Here is a 13,327-nt window from a genome sequence, read left to right on the forward strand (position 1 = left end):
TGATGAAAGTTTGTCACCTGGTGGGTGCTTCATAAAGCTGTTCATAAGAGCGACTTTAAGAACGACTGGTGATCCTTTCTTGTGGTGAATGGTATACACCAAAATGTTCATTGGCGATGGTTCAACTCATAAGTTCACCAGTCATTCTTAAAGTCGCTCTTAACTTACGAACAGCATTATGAAACAGCCCCCTGGGCCTTATAACAATAATAATAATTTGTAGGGCACTTTACACGGGTGTTTCAAATCGCACAGGTGGGCTGACTAATGTAACAATGAATCCATTAATTACCAAAAAAATATGAGCTAGTGTTGAAAAAAGATAAGTTTTCAAGTGAGGATTGGAAAAATTTCCACAGAGGGAGCATTTTGAATATGGGTTTGGAGCTTGTTCCACAGAGTAGGAGCAATAACAGAAAATGATCACCGTATCTGGTCTTCGTGCGAGGGCTGTGGTTTAAAATAAATGAAAAAGATGAGCAGAGGGTCTGACTGAAGAAAAGGAACCAAGGGAGACTAGGCCTTGGAGATCAGACAATAATAATATAATAGCTGTATTTATGAAGTGCCTTTTGCCTGAGGATACAAAGCGCTGCTATTACTACCCTGGCTTTAGCTCGAGCTACCATCACCGGCGCTCAGTGCATGCAAGGAATTTATCCTGCCGGGTACCCATTCACCCACCTGGGTCCATAGGCGGCGGAAGCGGGGGGACGTGTCCCCCCCCCTAAATTTTTTTTTGATAACCTTTTTTTTTTTTTGCTTGTCAATTTTTTTCCAGCGTCCCCCCTTAAGTCACGTGGACCCCCCTCGGAACGTGTGTTGTCCCCCCCTAAAATTTAGGTTGATGACCTTTTTTTTGCTTGTCAAAAAATTTTGGTTAGCCACTCCTAAAATATAGGTTGATAACCTTTTTTGGGGGCGCTTGTCCAATTTTTTACCTGTGTCCATCCCGAAATTTCAGGTGGACACCCCCTAAATTTTTTGGCTTCCGCCGCCAATGCCTGGGTCGAGTGCAGCACAGTGCGGATAAATTTTTTGCTGAAGGAAAACAAGCCATGGTTAGGATTTGAACCCATGACCCTCTGTTTGAAAGGCAATAGTCAGAACCACTAGATCACGACATGCCCACCATATTATGATTGATTTTGGGTACAACGAGAAGAATATTGAAAGTTATGCGAGAGCGTACTGGAAGACAATGAAGAGATCTGAGAATAGAGGAGATGTGTTTGTTTTTCACTTTTAAAGGACAAGTCCACCCCAACAAAAACTTGATTTGAATAAAAAGAGAAAAATTCAACAAGCATAGCACTGAAAATTTCATCAAAATCGGATGTAAAATAAGAAAGTTATGGCATTTTAAAGTTTCGCTTCATTTCACAAAACAGTTATATGCACATCTCGGTCGGTATGCAAATGAGGAACTGATGACATCATTCACTCACTATTTCTTTTGTATTTTATTATATGAAATATTTTCTCGTCATTGTCATGTGAAATGAAGTTTCATTCCTCCCTGAACACGTGGAATTCTATTATTCTAACATTTTGTGCTTCAGGCAAGGAGGTCCTAATCGTCAAATTCGTAAAAATTGAAATATTGTATAATTCAAACAATAAAAAACAAAAGAAATAGTGAGTGAGTGACATCATCGACTCTCTCATTTGGATGTAACTGGCTCGTTCATATAACTATTTTGTTAAAAATAAGCGAAACTTTGAAATGTCATAACTTTCTTATTTTACATCCGATTTTGATGAAATTTTCAGCATTGTGCTCGTCTGATTTTTCTCTATTGATTCAAATCAACATTTTTCTGAGGTGGACTTGACCTTTAAAAAGAAACGTAATTAATCATAAAAAGCACACTTATGATTGATCACTGAGCTTTGTGTCATGGGGCCCTGACAAGATTTGATACTCACGTGTGGTGTCCTTCCTTGAACCTTGTGTTGTAGCCCAGTTTACTTTCAGAGGCTGAAAGATATAATTAAAAGAATAAAACAAGAGATTGAAACATTAATAATATTAATAACAAGATTTTTTTTCATTATCCAGGGTAGCCGCTTCAGTTAGGAATCTCTTCAACCAGCGGGCCCTGTGTTACATGATGTCATTATTATGTTATACAGGAACCCCTGATAGTAGTTTCTGAACTGAAGTGAATAACAATGTTATCAATCTTGAAAAGGAAAAGAAATATGCTATTATTACGCTTCTCCAATCTAGTTGTACAGCACATTGCAAGAAGGCACCATTTTCTTTTAAGTCTTTGGTATGACTCGGCCTGGGATTGAATCCACAAACTCTGGTTCAAGAGGCAGTCACTCTACCACTAAGCCACAATGCACAATGCTGTACAGCGCACTGCAAGAAGGCAGAAGGCACCATTTTGTTTTAAGTCTTTGGTATGACTCGGCCTGAGATTGAATGCACAACCTCCCATTCATTAGGCAGTAACTCTACCACTAAGCCACCGCGCCATATGTAGGGTTACAATACAGGCAGACTGTTAGCTGCACAGTTCAATAATTTGGCCCAATGCACACATGAATGTACTTTTTGATCCCGACAAATAAAATGATAAATGAATGAATGTCAATGGTGGTGAGTATGGAGAGCAGACTCTCCAGAAGGCACATATGCTTCAATATGGTGTCAAACCATGTAAACTTTTACATGAGCATACAAAATTTCTGAAGCTGAACCCCATCTTACATTGAGATTGATCCGATTAATCACATATATGGACGGCGAACAACATCAACATATAAAATGCATGTTTGTTCAAAAAAAATTCTAAATATGAATGTATATCCATCAATTCATTGATTTCTTGACAATTTGATGTGTTCTCCTTTGTTTACAAATGACATTGTGCAAATTTCCTGTAGAAAAATTTACGACACTGATGGATTTCAAGAGTTACGATTGATAGGATCAATCGTAACTCTTTGTAAGACAGGGCCCCTAGTCTTTCAAGCATGGTGGGAAATCAATGACAAAATGTGATCAAAAGAAGATGATCAATACACCAGATCATTTCCATGTACCCGTAGGGGGCTGTTTCATAGCTGTTCGTAAAAAGTTAAGAGTGGCTTTAGGAACGACTGGTGATCCTTTCTTGTGGTATTAAGACATTCTCCATTACATTTTCATTGGCGATTATAAATAGTGTGTAAGAAAGTTTCACCAGTCATTCTTAAAATCACTCTTACCTTAGGAACAGCTTTATGAAACACCCACCAGGGCCCCATTTCATATAGCTGTTCTTATAAAGTTAAAAGCAACTTTTAAGAGTGACTAGTAAACCTTTCTTACATGCTAAACCATTGCTAATGAATATACCATTTACCACAAGAAAGGACCAATGGGTCATTCTTACAGTCACTCTTAACTTACGAACAGCTTTATGAAACACCCACCAGGGGCCCTGTTTCATAAAGATGTTCGTAAGTTAAGAGCGACTTTAAGAACGACTGGTGAACCTTTCATACGTGCTTAACCATCGCCAATGGTGTATACCATTTAACAAAAGAAAGGATCACTAGTCGTTCTTAAAGTCATCTTAACTTACGAGCAGCTTTATGAAACAGCCCCCTGGTAAGATAAAGTTTAATTGATTTGCAGTAGAAACCTAGCACAATCCAATACACAATCGTAACACATATTTACAGCATACTTTATACACCCTGGGGCCCATTGCAGAAAGAGTTGCGTTTAAACGCAAGTCAAAAAATTAATCGCAAGTCAAAAATGCGCGCTGTTGATTGGTTGAAAATCAATTTGCGCATGATTTTTGGAGTTGCGATTGATTGAAACTCTTTCTGCAACGGGCCCCTGATGTCATCCGTCACAATGTATTCTTTACCCATTTATACATACGTGGAAACATGTATAATGCTGTTCAAAATTAATCATGTTCAATGGGTGACACATAAGAAACCCCCCAAAAGGGTTTATTTTCAATTGGTCTAATGCCAATTTGTCCGACTAATTTGAATACTATAATTTGGTCTATTGTCCACTATCCAAATGGTCTGATTGCCATTTCGTCCCCTCACCATTTCGTCTAATAACCAGTTGGTCTGATAGCAATTTAGTCCATAAACCATTTATAGTCTAATTGGAAAAATGTTAAATGGGCGAAACAAATGAAAAGAAAATGGGTATGAGACCAACTGGTTATTAGACGAAGCAATGATTGGACCAAATGGTTGTTAGACAAAATGTTGATGAACGGAATGGCATTAGAGTAAATGGAGGTAGACCATGTGTTAAGTGGACGAGTTGGCAACTTGGCAGTGGACGAATTGGCAATTTACCCTACAAAGTATGGAATAATGAGCTGGAAGAAAAAAAGGAAAATACCAAAGATCAACCACAATACACATGGCAAGATCAGAATTCTTTAATAGCAAGTACAGCAAAGGAATGGTAGTTAACATTCTTGAATAAGCTATCATCTGTACGAAAAAATTGCAATTCAGTCAGTGTACAGCAACCAATACAGGGAAATATGAAAAAAAAGTATTCTGATTTTGTTTTCTCTCTTTTTATGACAAAATAGCAATCACAAATGAAGAGAGATCAAGAGAGAGAGGGAGAGAATGGGGGGGGGGGAATGGTGGATTCGAGGTGATATGGCTTTGTGATAATTCCTTAATTCATTAGAATGAATAATGAATGAGTCTCTAGCCTCCCACAACACACCTAGTCTACGGAGGCAATCCCCGTACAAAGCACGTAATTTATTAAAAATGACTAAGTGCTGACATCCATTATTTCTAGCATGCTGACGCGCTTGAGTGCTCATCACCGGCTAAGTTCATTCCTCCATGCCCACATAGAAAGCAAGGCAATCAGCTAAAAACCAATCATATGGGTCCTACATACAAAAACAAACTTGTTTTCAACAAGAGACTCGGGGTACTGCAATAAACCTATTTGCAATCGATTAGAAATATCAATTGCATATTTGACATTAATTGCATTGTTTGAAAAATGTGAAGAAAAAAACCTCACTTCATATAGGCCCTACATAAAAAACAAACTTGTTTTGAACAAGTGATTACATGTAAGGTTGCTGCAAAAAACCTGTTAACAATCAACCAGAAATATCAATTGCATATTTGCCATTAATTGCACATTGTTTAAAAAAGTAAAAGAAAAAAAAGTTACTTTTGTACAAGTATGGAAAGTCAAATGACCTTTTCCTTTTTTTCATTCAAAGTTGAATTCAAAGGGGCAATGGTCACACACTTTTGTTGGATAAACATTAAATGAAAAAAAATGCTATCTGAACAAATCTAGCATAAAGACAGATGATTCTGACAGGAAATGAATAAAAAACTTGAACATGTATTTGCTCTATCAATCAAAGAGCAAAAACACTTCCTGGGCACAACCAAACTTTATTCATATTGTTTGAAACAGTCAAAATTTGCACAAAATATGCACAAAATTGTGTGAAAATTCAAACAAGAATAGTTTCTAGCAGGTCTTTACTTATCTGTAATTATTAAGGCCATTATTAGTCTACAGTGTAGGTCAGAACACTATTTCATAAATTTCAATATGCAAAAAAAAAATTGCCCCTAGCCACTCAAACTGCATGATTTTGGCAACCTTTAACAGACATATGTAACCAACATATACATGTATTCAAAATTCATTATGTTAAAACTAAAAAATATATTGATCTATAAGAAGATATTCTCCAAAAATTTCAGGATTTCAGCAGCTAATGCTGTCTATACTTTTTGATGAATCAGGGGCCAAACTTCAGGGAAAGATTCAGGGTTCATTTCCACAACATCTTATTAAACTGAAAACGATATTGATATCGTCAACGAAGATGTTTTCTCTAATCTGCAATCAAAATTGCAATATTTCAACAATTTACTTAAATGGCTATTGTATCAACTGGTAATCAGACAAAATAGTGAGTGGATGAAATGACAATTAGACCATGCGGATTATGGACGAACTGATGGTAGACCAAATCAGTCCTTCATGTTTATAATTTCGTGGAGCTCAATAAATCGCTCTCCTTATTTTTTTGAGGAGCTCAATTGAGCTCCTCAGAATCGCTCTCCGTGAGGAGCTCAAATCAATTCATTACAATTCATTACAATACATGTATGATAAATTGTAGATTTTTCTCAACACTGTATATATGCAATAGCTGTGTTAGCTATTAATTAATCTGTGGTGAAACTAGGCCTGGGACACGTCAATACGTTTACAAGATGTCGTACGCGCTCCTGCTAAAAAAATAAATAAATAAAAATTTTAAAAAACAAATAAAAAAATTGCTAAAATTTCACATTTTACATCCTTAAATCCATGAAATGACCGTCTTTTTTTCCATAATTCCTTAAAATTACTTTGATTTAATTGAAAACTATCAGAAAAATGAAGAATATTCACCACTTTCCTGACTCTGATTTGAACTTACCTCAGTAAATATTGTAGTCCCACATGTAGACTTCCATGGTGTTGCCATGAAAATCTACATATGGGACTACATGGGACTGCAATATTTACCGAAATTAAATTAAAATCAGAGTCGGGAAAGAGATGAATATTCTTCATTTTTCTGATAGATTTCAACTAAATCAAAGGAATTATGAAAAAAAGAAGGCTATTTCATGGATTTAAAGATGTGAAATGTGAAATTTTATCAATTTTTTTTAATTTTTTTTTTTTTTTTGGAGGAGCGCGATTGTTTGCTCTCCTTATTTTTTTTAAGGAGCGCGGTAGGAGCGCCGGCGCGATCGCGCTCCTCAAAAATGAAGGTCTGCCAAATGATAGTAGACAAGTTGGTTACTTGGACGAATTGGCATCAGATCAACTGGAGATAAACCTCCATGCATATCTTTAAAGTGCTTTCATTTTGATGTATTAAAGCAAATACATACTGATAATGCCCTCTCAAGTCCTCAACTACTCATACCTGGCCAGTTTTCTGACCCATAATGCTAGTGTAGTCTATCAGTTTAGACCCACTTGAATGATAACATGCTAATTATTAAACTACTCGATACAATTTTATACCCCAATAATTATGTTACCAAGTAGCAAAACAATTACTTTTCCTCTCAAAACATTTTAGTTTCTCTATACAAATACAATTATAGGTCGATTTATTCTCTGTAGTATTCTGAGAACGTATATTTCAAGACTATATATTTATATGACGATGCATTTATAACACACAGTCAATGAGAGACCACACACAGTTCTCTCCCCCTTTAAGCACTAAATAAAGGGGGAATATCATATCATCATTATCTACTTTATAAAACTGAAAATGATATTGAAACATTAGCAATGAAGATGATGTTCTCTCTCCAAACACAGGAGGAAGCATCAGACCTTTCATTGTCCATGTGAAATAGAACTCTCGTGGAGAGATGAGAAATTGAACACGTGTTGCATTGTTGACACGGCGTGTTAAACAAACAGGCAGATTTGCAAACATTGGCTTGGGATACGAGGACTGTATGATAGACAATACACAAGAAAATATTAAAATAAAAAAAACACCCATTTCAAAAGGTCAGGGTGCAGAGAAGCTGAAAATAATGCATGGAATTCATTTAAAATGCAACATTTAGGACTTGAATTTAAGAGCTCATCAATATACTCCGTCTTTGAATACATGATGCCCTACAAGTTGGTCAAGTATTGTTTTTACAGGAAATTAATATTACAGGAGATTCTCCAACTGAATTTATGGAGAAAATATCAATGGAACAAAATACTTCATAAATATTCACACAAACCAAACTGGAAGAAAGGGTTAGGTGGTAGCTTATAAAACATATTACTTTTTTTTTATTTTTTTCTTTAGAAATGAATTATTTCCAAATTTAAAAGTGAACTTGCATTAAAGTTAACTATACGTCAGTAGCTGTTTCTCTACTTTCGTATAATTTTTTTCTTTACATGATAAAACCTAGGAATGTTCCTACATACTTGCAAAGAAAAATTTAGATAATTGCTTGAAATCAAAATTGTTAACACTATTATTCATCTTGATGTGCTAAAAATCTGCAACACATTGAAATCACAAAACATTTCAACCAATAAATGCAGTGTACTGATAAAGCAATGAAAACAAATTTGCTAAAAAAATGTAAGATACACATGTATTGTCAATCAGCAGTGCTCGTCGTTTAATATGAATATCTTTCCAATTGGAGAGAACGAAATAAGGCTCACACTTAACAGTAGTTTATTGCAGTAAAACTGCCATATGGCATATTTTCACATATACCACCATTTATATCAGAACAAAATAGGAACCCCACATAGTGCGTCTCGGACACCTGATTTCCTCAAATATTGGTGTCAGCTCGTCAGTTCAGATTGGCAAAATACCAGGGCACTTTTTCTTAACTTGCAACTGATCGGAAACTATTTCAATTTAGAATGAAATGAATGCACGTAGACATCTCTCACCGTTTGTGGCAAAGCGGGTTGGACCATGAGAGGGAGAGTCGAAGGGATGGTATGATAAGGCACCATAAAAAGTCCTCCATCCACGGTCCCTGCCGGTATATTAACCATCCGGTGGGATTGCGTAGGGGGCAGAGCGGGGGTTCCAGCTGGTAGGTGTGTTAAGAGGCTGCAGTCTTTCCCCACCGGCTGGTGAACGGGATGAATAGGGATCAGATCGGTGTGGTAGTAGGCGGGATCTGTGGTTTGCCACATGGCCAGGCTACAACAACAAGTGGTACGGACGGAGAGAAGAGGGGGAACCACCTAGGGGAACCACGGAAGGAGCGACGACGGCAACACCAACGGAGGCAGGCACTCGAGCTGGAGCTGGTAGCGGATCGTTGCTGGTGGGAGAACTTCTGCAATCAATGTGGTCTCAAAAAAAGCACACGTGTGCATAAGTTTGGCTACCAGCTACTGAAGCACGTCGCCATCGTTGAGACACACTCATCACACACATGGGCTTCTCAACGACTATCACCTAGCTCATCCGTCCCTCTCCACAAAAACCATTTGCATATCAGCCCTCATTTTAATAGCCATGAACTAAACCGACCAATTGGGGTAAAAGGTGTATCAGTAACATAGGACACAATGGGGGAGGGGCTGTTCAGCATTGTTCATATTGTAATCCTTTACAAATAAAGGAGTAATCATTTGTGTACCTCACCACCAACGACACCACGGAGTACTGCACAGCTGTTGTTTCCACATGAATATTTGATAACAAGTAACAGTAGCCTGTATCAATATGGGAATATTCATACAAAAGACTGGGGTTGGTAGACAACCAACATCAATCTCCTCAACAATTTTTAAACACCATTTTTTTTTATTCATTCTGTCTTTCATTCATTTTTTTACAGACCATCCCTCCCCCCTCTCTCTCTCTATCCTACATCCTCTTTTCCTTCATTATTTTGCAGAGTTACTTTTTATTTAATTCATTTAACTCTCATTCTATCTCTCTTTGGAAATTTAATCACACATTTTCTTCAACAACAGAACTTTTACACTTCTCATGAATTTACTCTTCTCATAAACTTAAAACCTGAATATTTTAAAGACGAATCACTTCTAAAGTTCTTTATAAAAAATTTACTTTACAATATAAAAGAATAATTACAAAAATATACTTCATGCATAATATGTTAACATAACATGAGAGACGCATGAACGCCAGACATAGCAACAACTTGAAGTGCCTACAGACTACACTGGAAGTACTTTTAGTATAAACATTTAACAGGTAAATAATTTCTCAATACCAGGTTCTCAGGAAAGTAACATTAAAATTTCATTGGCTTTGTAAAATGGGGAAAAAATATATAAAGATATTGCCCAGAAGAAGCATGTTGACTGAATGTAACTTTATATTTAGTTTCCTGATTGTTCCACGTTGTCCATTTCAAGTACAAAGCCGAGTCAAGGATGTGTATTAAAAGGAGGGTCAAAAAGAAAGATAGGAAATATGAAAAAGTACTGGTAGACCAATGTAATGTTCAAGTAGGACAATGGATATAGTCCCGTTTTAAGTTATTAATATTAAATATCACTGCAACATGTGGTATTGTGTTAGTGGTATAAAGTGTAGTGTTTAAAATGCCCCTCCATTTTGGGGGGTAATTAATGTTTACCATGCATGTACGACAAAATTTTGCACTATAAAGTACAACACTCAAATTTTACATTTTTAACAAATAATACCATGTCTTGAGTCGAGACTAGAATAAAAACCTTAGCCGCCACCTACATGAGTGTATCTAGTCTCACTACTTCAGACTCTACATTATGTATTATGTGAAAAACCTAAGATTCATGCCAGCAGACTAGTGTCTGTCTATCACAGACTAGCATTTCTATAATAACGAATACTGGATTTCCAATCCAAGCATGAAAGCAGGTATTGCCATGATCCATGCTTGAGCAGTACCTCTATCAGTTGGGATTTGATAACATATGTTTGAATTCACATGCTTCACAAAGAAAATTGGACTCTCCATACGATTCCATATCAAAAGACCGATTGATAGGCCTGGGCATACATGTACCAGTAGGTATTTCTTGAATGATTAATTTTTGCTTTGTTTTCCCCTTTTACATAAAGATACAATACACATCTGCAGCTTACAACAGTATTTGCTTTAAAAATTGTCTCTTTGCTCAAAGATAAGATTCCTCTAGGGTCCATGGTACACAAGTTCCGTTTTGTATACAAAGTATTCAAAATGCTTTGCAAGTATTGAAATGCACTGGACACTATGTTTCAATCCCGGGGGGGGGGGGGGGCACTCAGTATATAATGCATAGTGGGTATGTGCCGCGGAGGGGTCCCCCATTTTTACACTCAAGTTTCCGTTCCGAAGCATAGCATTTTTGTCTTATTGAGAAAAAGAACAAAAGAAGCCGCTCAAAAGCATAGCATTTTCTCCTTATCGAGAAAAAGAAGAAATCCCCTCCAAAGCTTTGCAAATTTTTCGTTACGCCATTCCGGTTGCATTGATCCGCTACCATGAGCTGCAATTTTGGTGAAAAGCAGCCGCAGAGCACTATCCGACCATCGCCTCTGCGCGAGTGCACCCAGCGGCCGTGCCGCCGGGCTAGCTGCATCATACACGCATACCCGTTCCATAGGGATGCATATGCACTCACACGCCGGCGATCCGTTCCAAGGACCCCCGTTTTCACAAACATTTGTAGTTCCGAAGCCCGTTCCAAGGACCCTCCTTTTTACAATGAGCCCGCTCCAAGGCCCCCGTTTCTTGTCTAGCCCGCGGCACACCCCCACCACTTTTTTGGTCGAGTGCCCCCCCCCCTGGGTTTCAGTGCTATTTCTTTTCCCACAATAACAACAAAATTGGTCACTGTTTATTGATTAACTTACATGTATATGTATCTGGATGTAAAAGAGGCTGAGGGTAAATACCAGCAAATAATTTTCCAAAAACCCCACAACTTTAGGGACTTTCCTGGGGACCTCGTAAAGCCTGATACCTAAAGCAGCTTCCTGGCATTCCCCTGTTTTGTCTACATGTATGGTGAAAAGCGAGGATTAGTGATTTGAGGTTCATGTATTCGTGGGATTAATTAATAAAAATAATAATATGTCCATATATACCATGTTATTAAAAAAAAGATGAAACCTGACAAATCCCAATTTAAGGAAAAAACAATTTTATGAACACATAATTATCATAAATATGGCCTGAAACTGAAAGAATATCTTATCCAGAATAATTTGATACCATATGTAAATGTTGTATTTGATAACGCTTGGATAATCAGGTGTCATTTTTTACCCTGATGTAAAATTCAATTTTTCACAAACCAATTACCATACAGTGTATTGTATGAGTAACTTCTCTGGAATAATTTGATACCATATTTATGTGGTATGTGTTAGCACTTGGATAATCAGGGGGTATTTTTTACAGTGATGTAAAATTTGATTTTCGCCAAATCAATGCATGGCTGCAGCCTGCAATGAATGAGTCCAGATGCCAATGGTGTCATAATCCTACATGAGTTAGTAAAATATTTGCAAACCCATTCCAAATGAAATTAACTTGATAATTGATACTAAAAAGTGTTTATCAAACAATTCTAAATGTTAATTTAATTATTGAATAGGTACTTTGTAATGGATTTTAATGCAACCCTTGTAGGATTATGACATTGACATCTCAAAATCAAAATTTACACCATGCACATCACTGCAAAGAATACCCACTAATTATCCAAGTGTGAAGACATAACACATAAATGTCATATCAAATTATTTGAGAGAACATACTCTTTCTGGCTTAATATAATGATTATGTGGTCATGTTATATTTTTTCCTTAAATGGATTGGTTAGGTGTCAAGTATTTTTATTACTCACATGGTTAATAGTGCTGTTACTATAAAATTGCACTCAACTGCACTTAATACTTGTTATATTACTACCCCAGCTGTAGCTGAGCTGCAATTTCAGTGAAAAAACCTTCAAGAAATAGTTCCTACTGGGTACCCATTCACCTCACCTGGGTCGAGTGCAGCACAATGTGGATCAATTTCATGCTCAAGGAAAATATGCGATGGCATGGATTCAAACTCACGACCCCGTTTTAAGGTCCAATGACTAAACCACTAGGCCACAATGCTCCAATTGAAACTAATATAGAAATAAAAGACTAGATGTACAGCAATGTCTGGAAAAAAAGACTAAACTTGAGTTTGGTTGCTAATTTTTTTATTTTTACAAGTAATGACCAAATGTCATGGAAAAGTTCTCTGCACACATTAGTAATGTCATAATGATTGATCACCTTGTTTTGTTCTGAAATTAGCAAGAAATACTTTACCAGACAAACTATATAATGGAAAGAAGTATGGTAGTGGATCGTATAACCAAACACTTTTCATTTATTCACTCATATCAAACAAATTATTCTCAAAGAACTCACCTTCTTTCACTATAAATACACAAATACCTACAAAACATAGATATGTAAAAATTTGGCCAAAATCGTTTTCCTTTTTTCGATATCAGCTTCCAATTGGAACCCTCTTCGCAAATGAAATATTTTGGTCACTTGAAAATGGTATTGTATCTAACGCGTGTTTTCTATGGGAAAATTTGAGAAAACAAATCATTGATGACCATATTTTATCATTTTGAGATATAAAGACTTTGAAAATGTATTTTTGACCATTTTTGCATCATCTTTCTGTTCAAGTTCCCTTAGGAAGGATGTTGCAAAGTTTTGAGCGCACAAAATTATTTTCTGACGCGTATGATGCACGCATTCGGTAATACAAGGCCGGTCGGTAA

At 36.7% G+C, this 13,327-nt stretch overlaps 1 protein-coding gene across 1 annotated transcript in view; it reads right to left on the reverse strand.

Moving 5' to 3' along the window:
• The window catches only part of LOC121425629 (nucleolysin TIAR-like), a 42,992-nt gene extending 34,021 nt beyond the window's left edge, over window positions 1-8,971 (reverse strand). The window contains exons 1-2 of the mRNA XM_041621751.1: window positions 8,474-8,971; window positions 1,930-1,981 (exon numbers count right to left, since the gene is read on the reverse strand). Coding sequence (XP_041477685.1) covers window positions 1,930-1,981; window positions 8,474-8,725 — 304 coding nt within the window. The 5' untranslated portion in view covers window positions 8,726-8,971. The remainder of the gene's footprint in view (window positions 1-1,929; window positions 1,982-8,473) is intronic.
• Window positions 8,972-13,327: the final 4,356 nt, after the last annotated feature.

This window comes from Lytechinus variegatus, chromosome 12, assembly GCF_018143015.1.
Source record: "Lytechinus variegatus isolate NC3 chromosome 12, Lvar_3.0, whole genome shotgun sequence".
NCBI lineage: Eukaryota > Metazoa > Echinodermata > Echinoidea > Temnopleuroida > Toxopneustidae > Lytechinus > Lytechinus variegatus.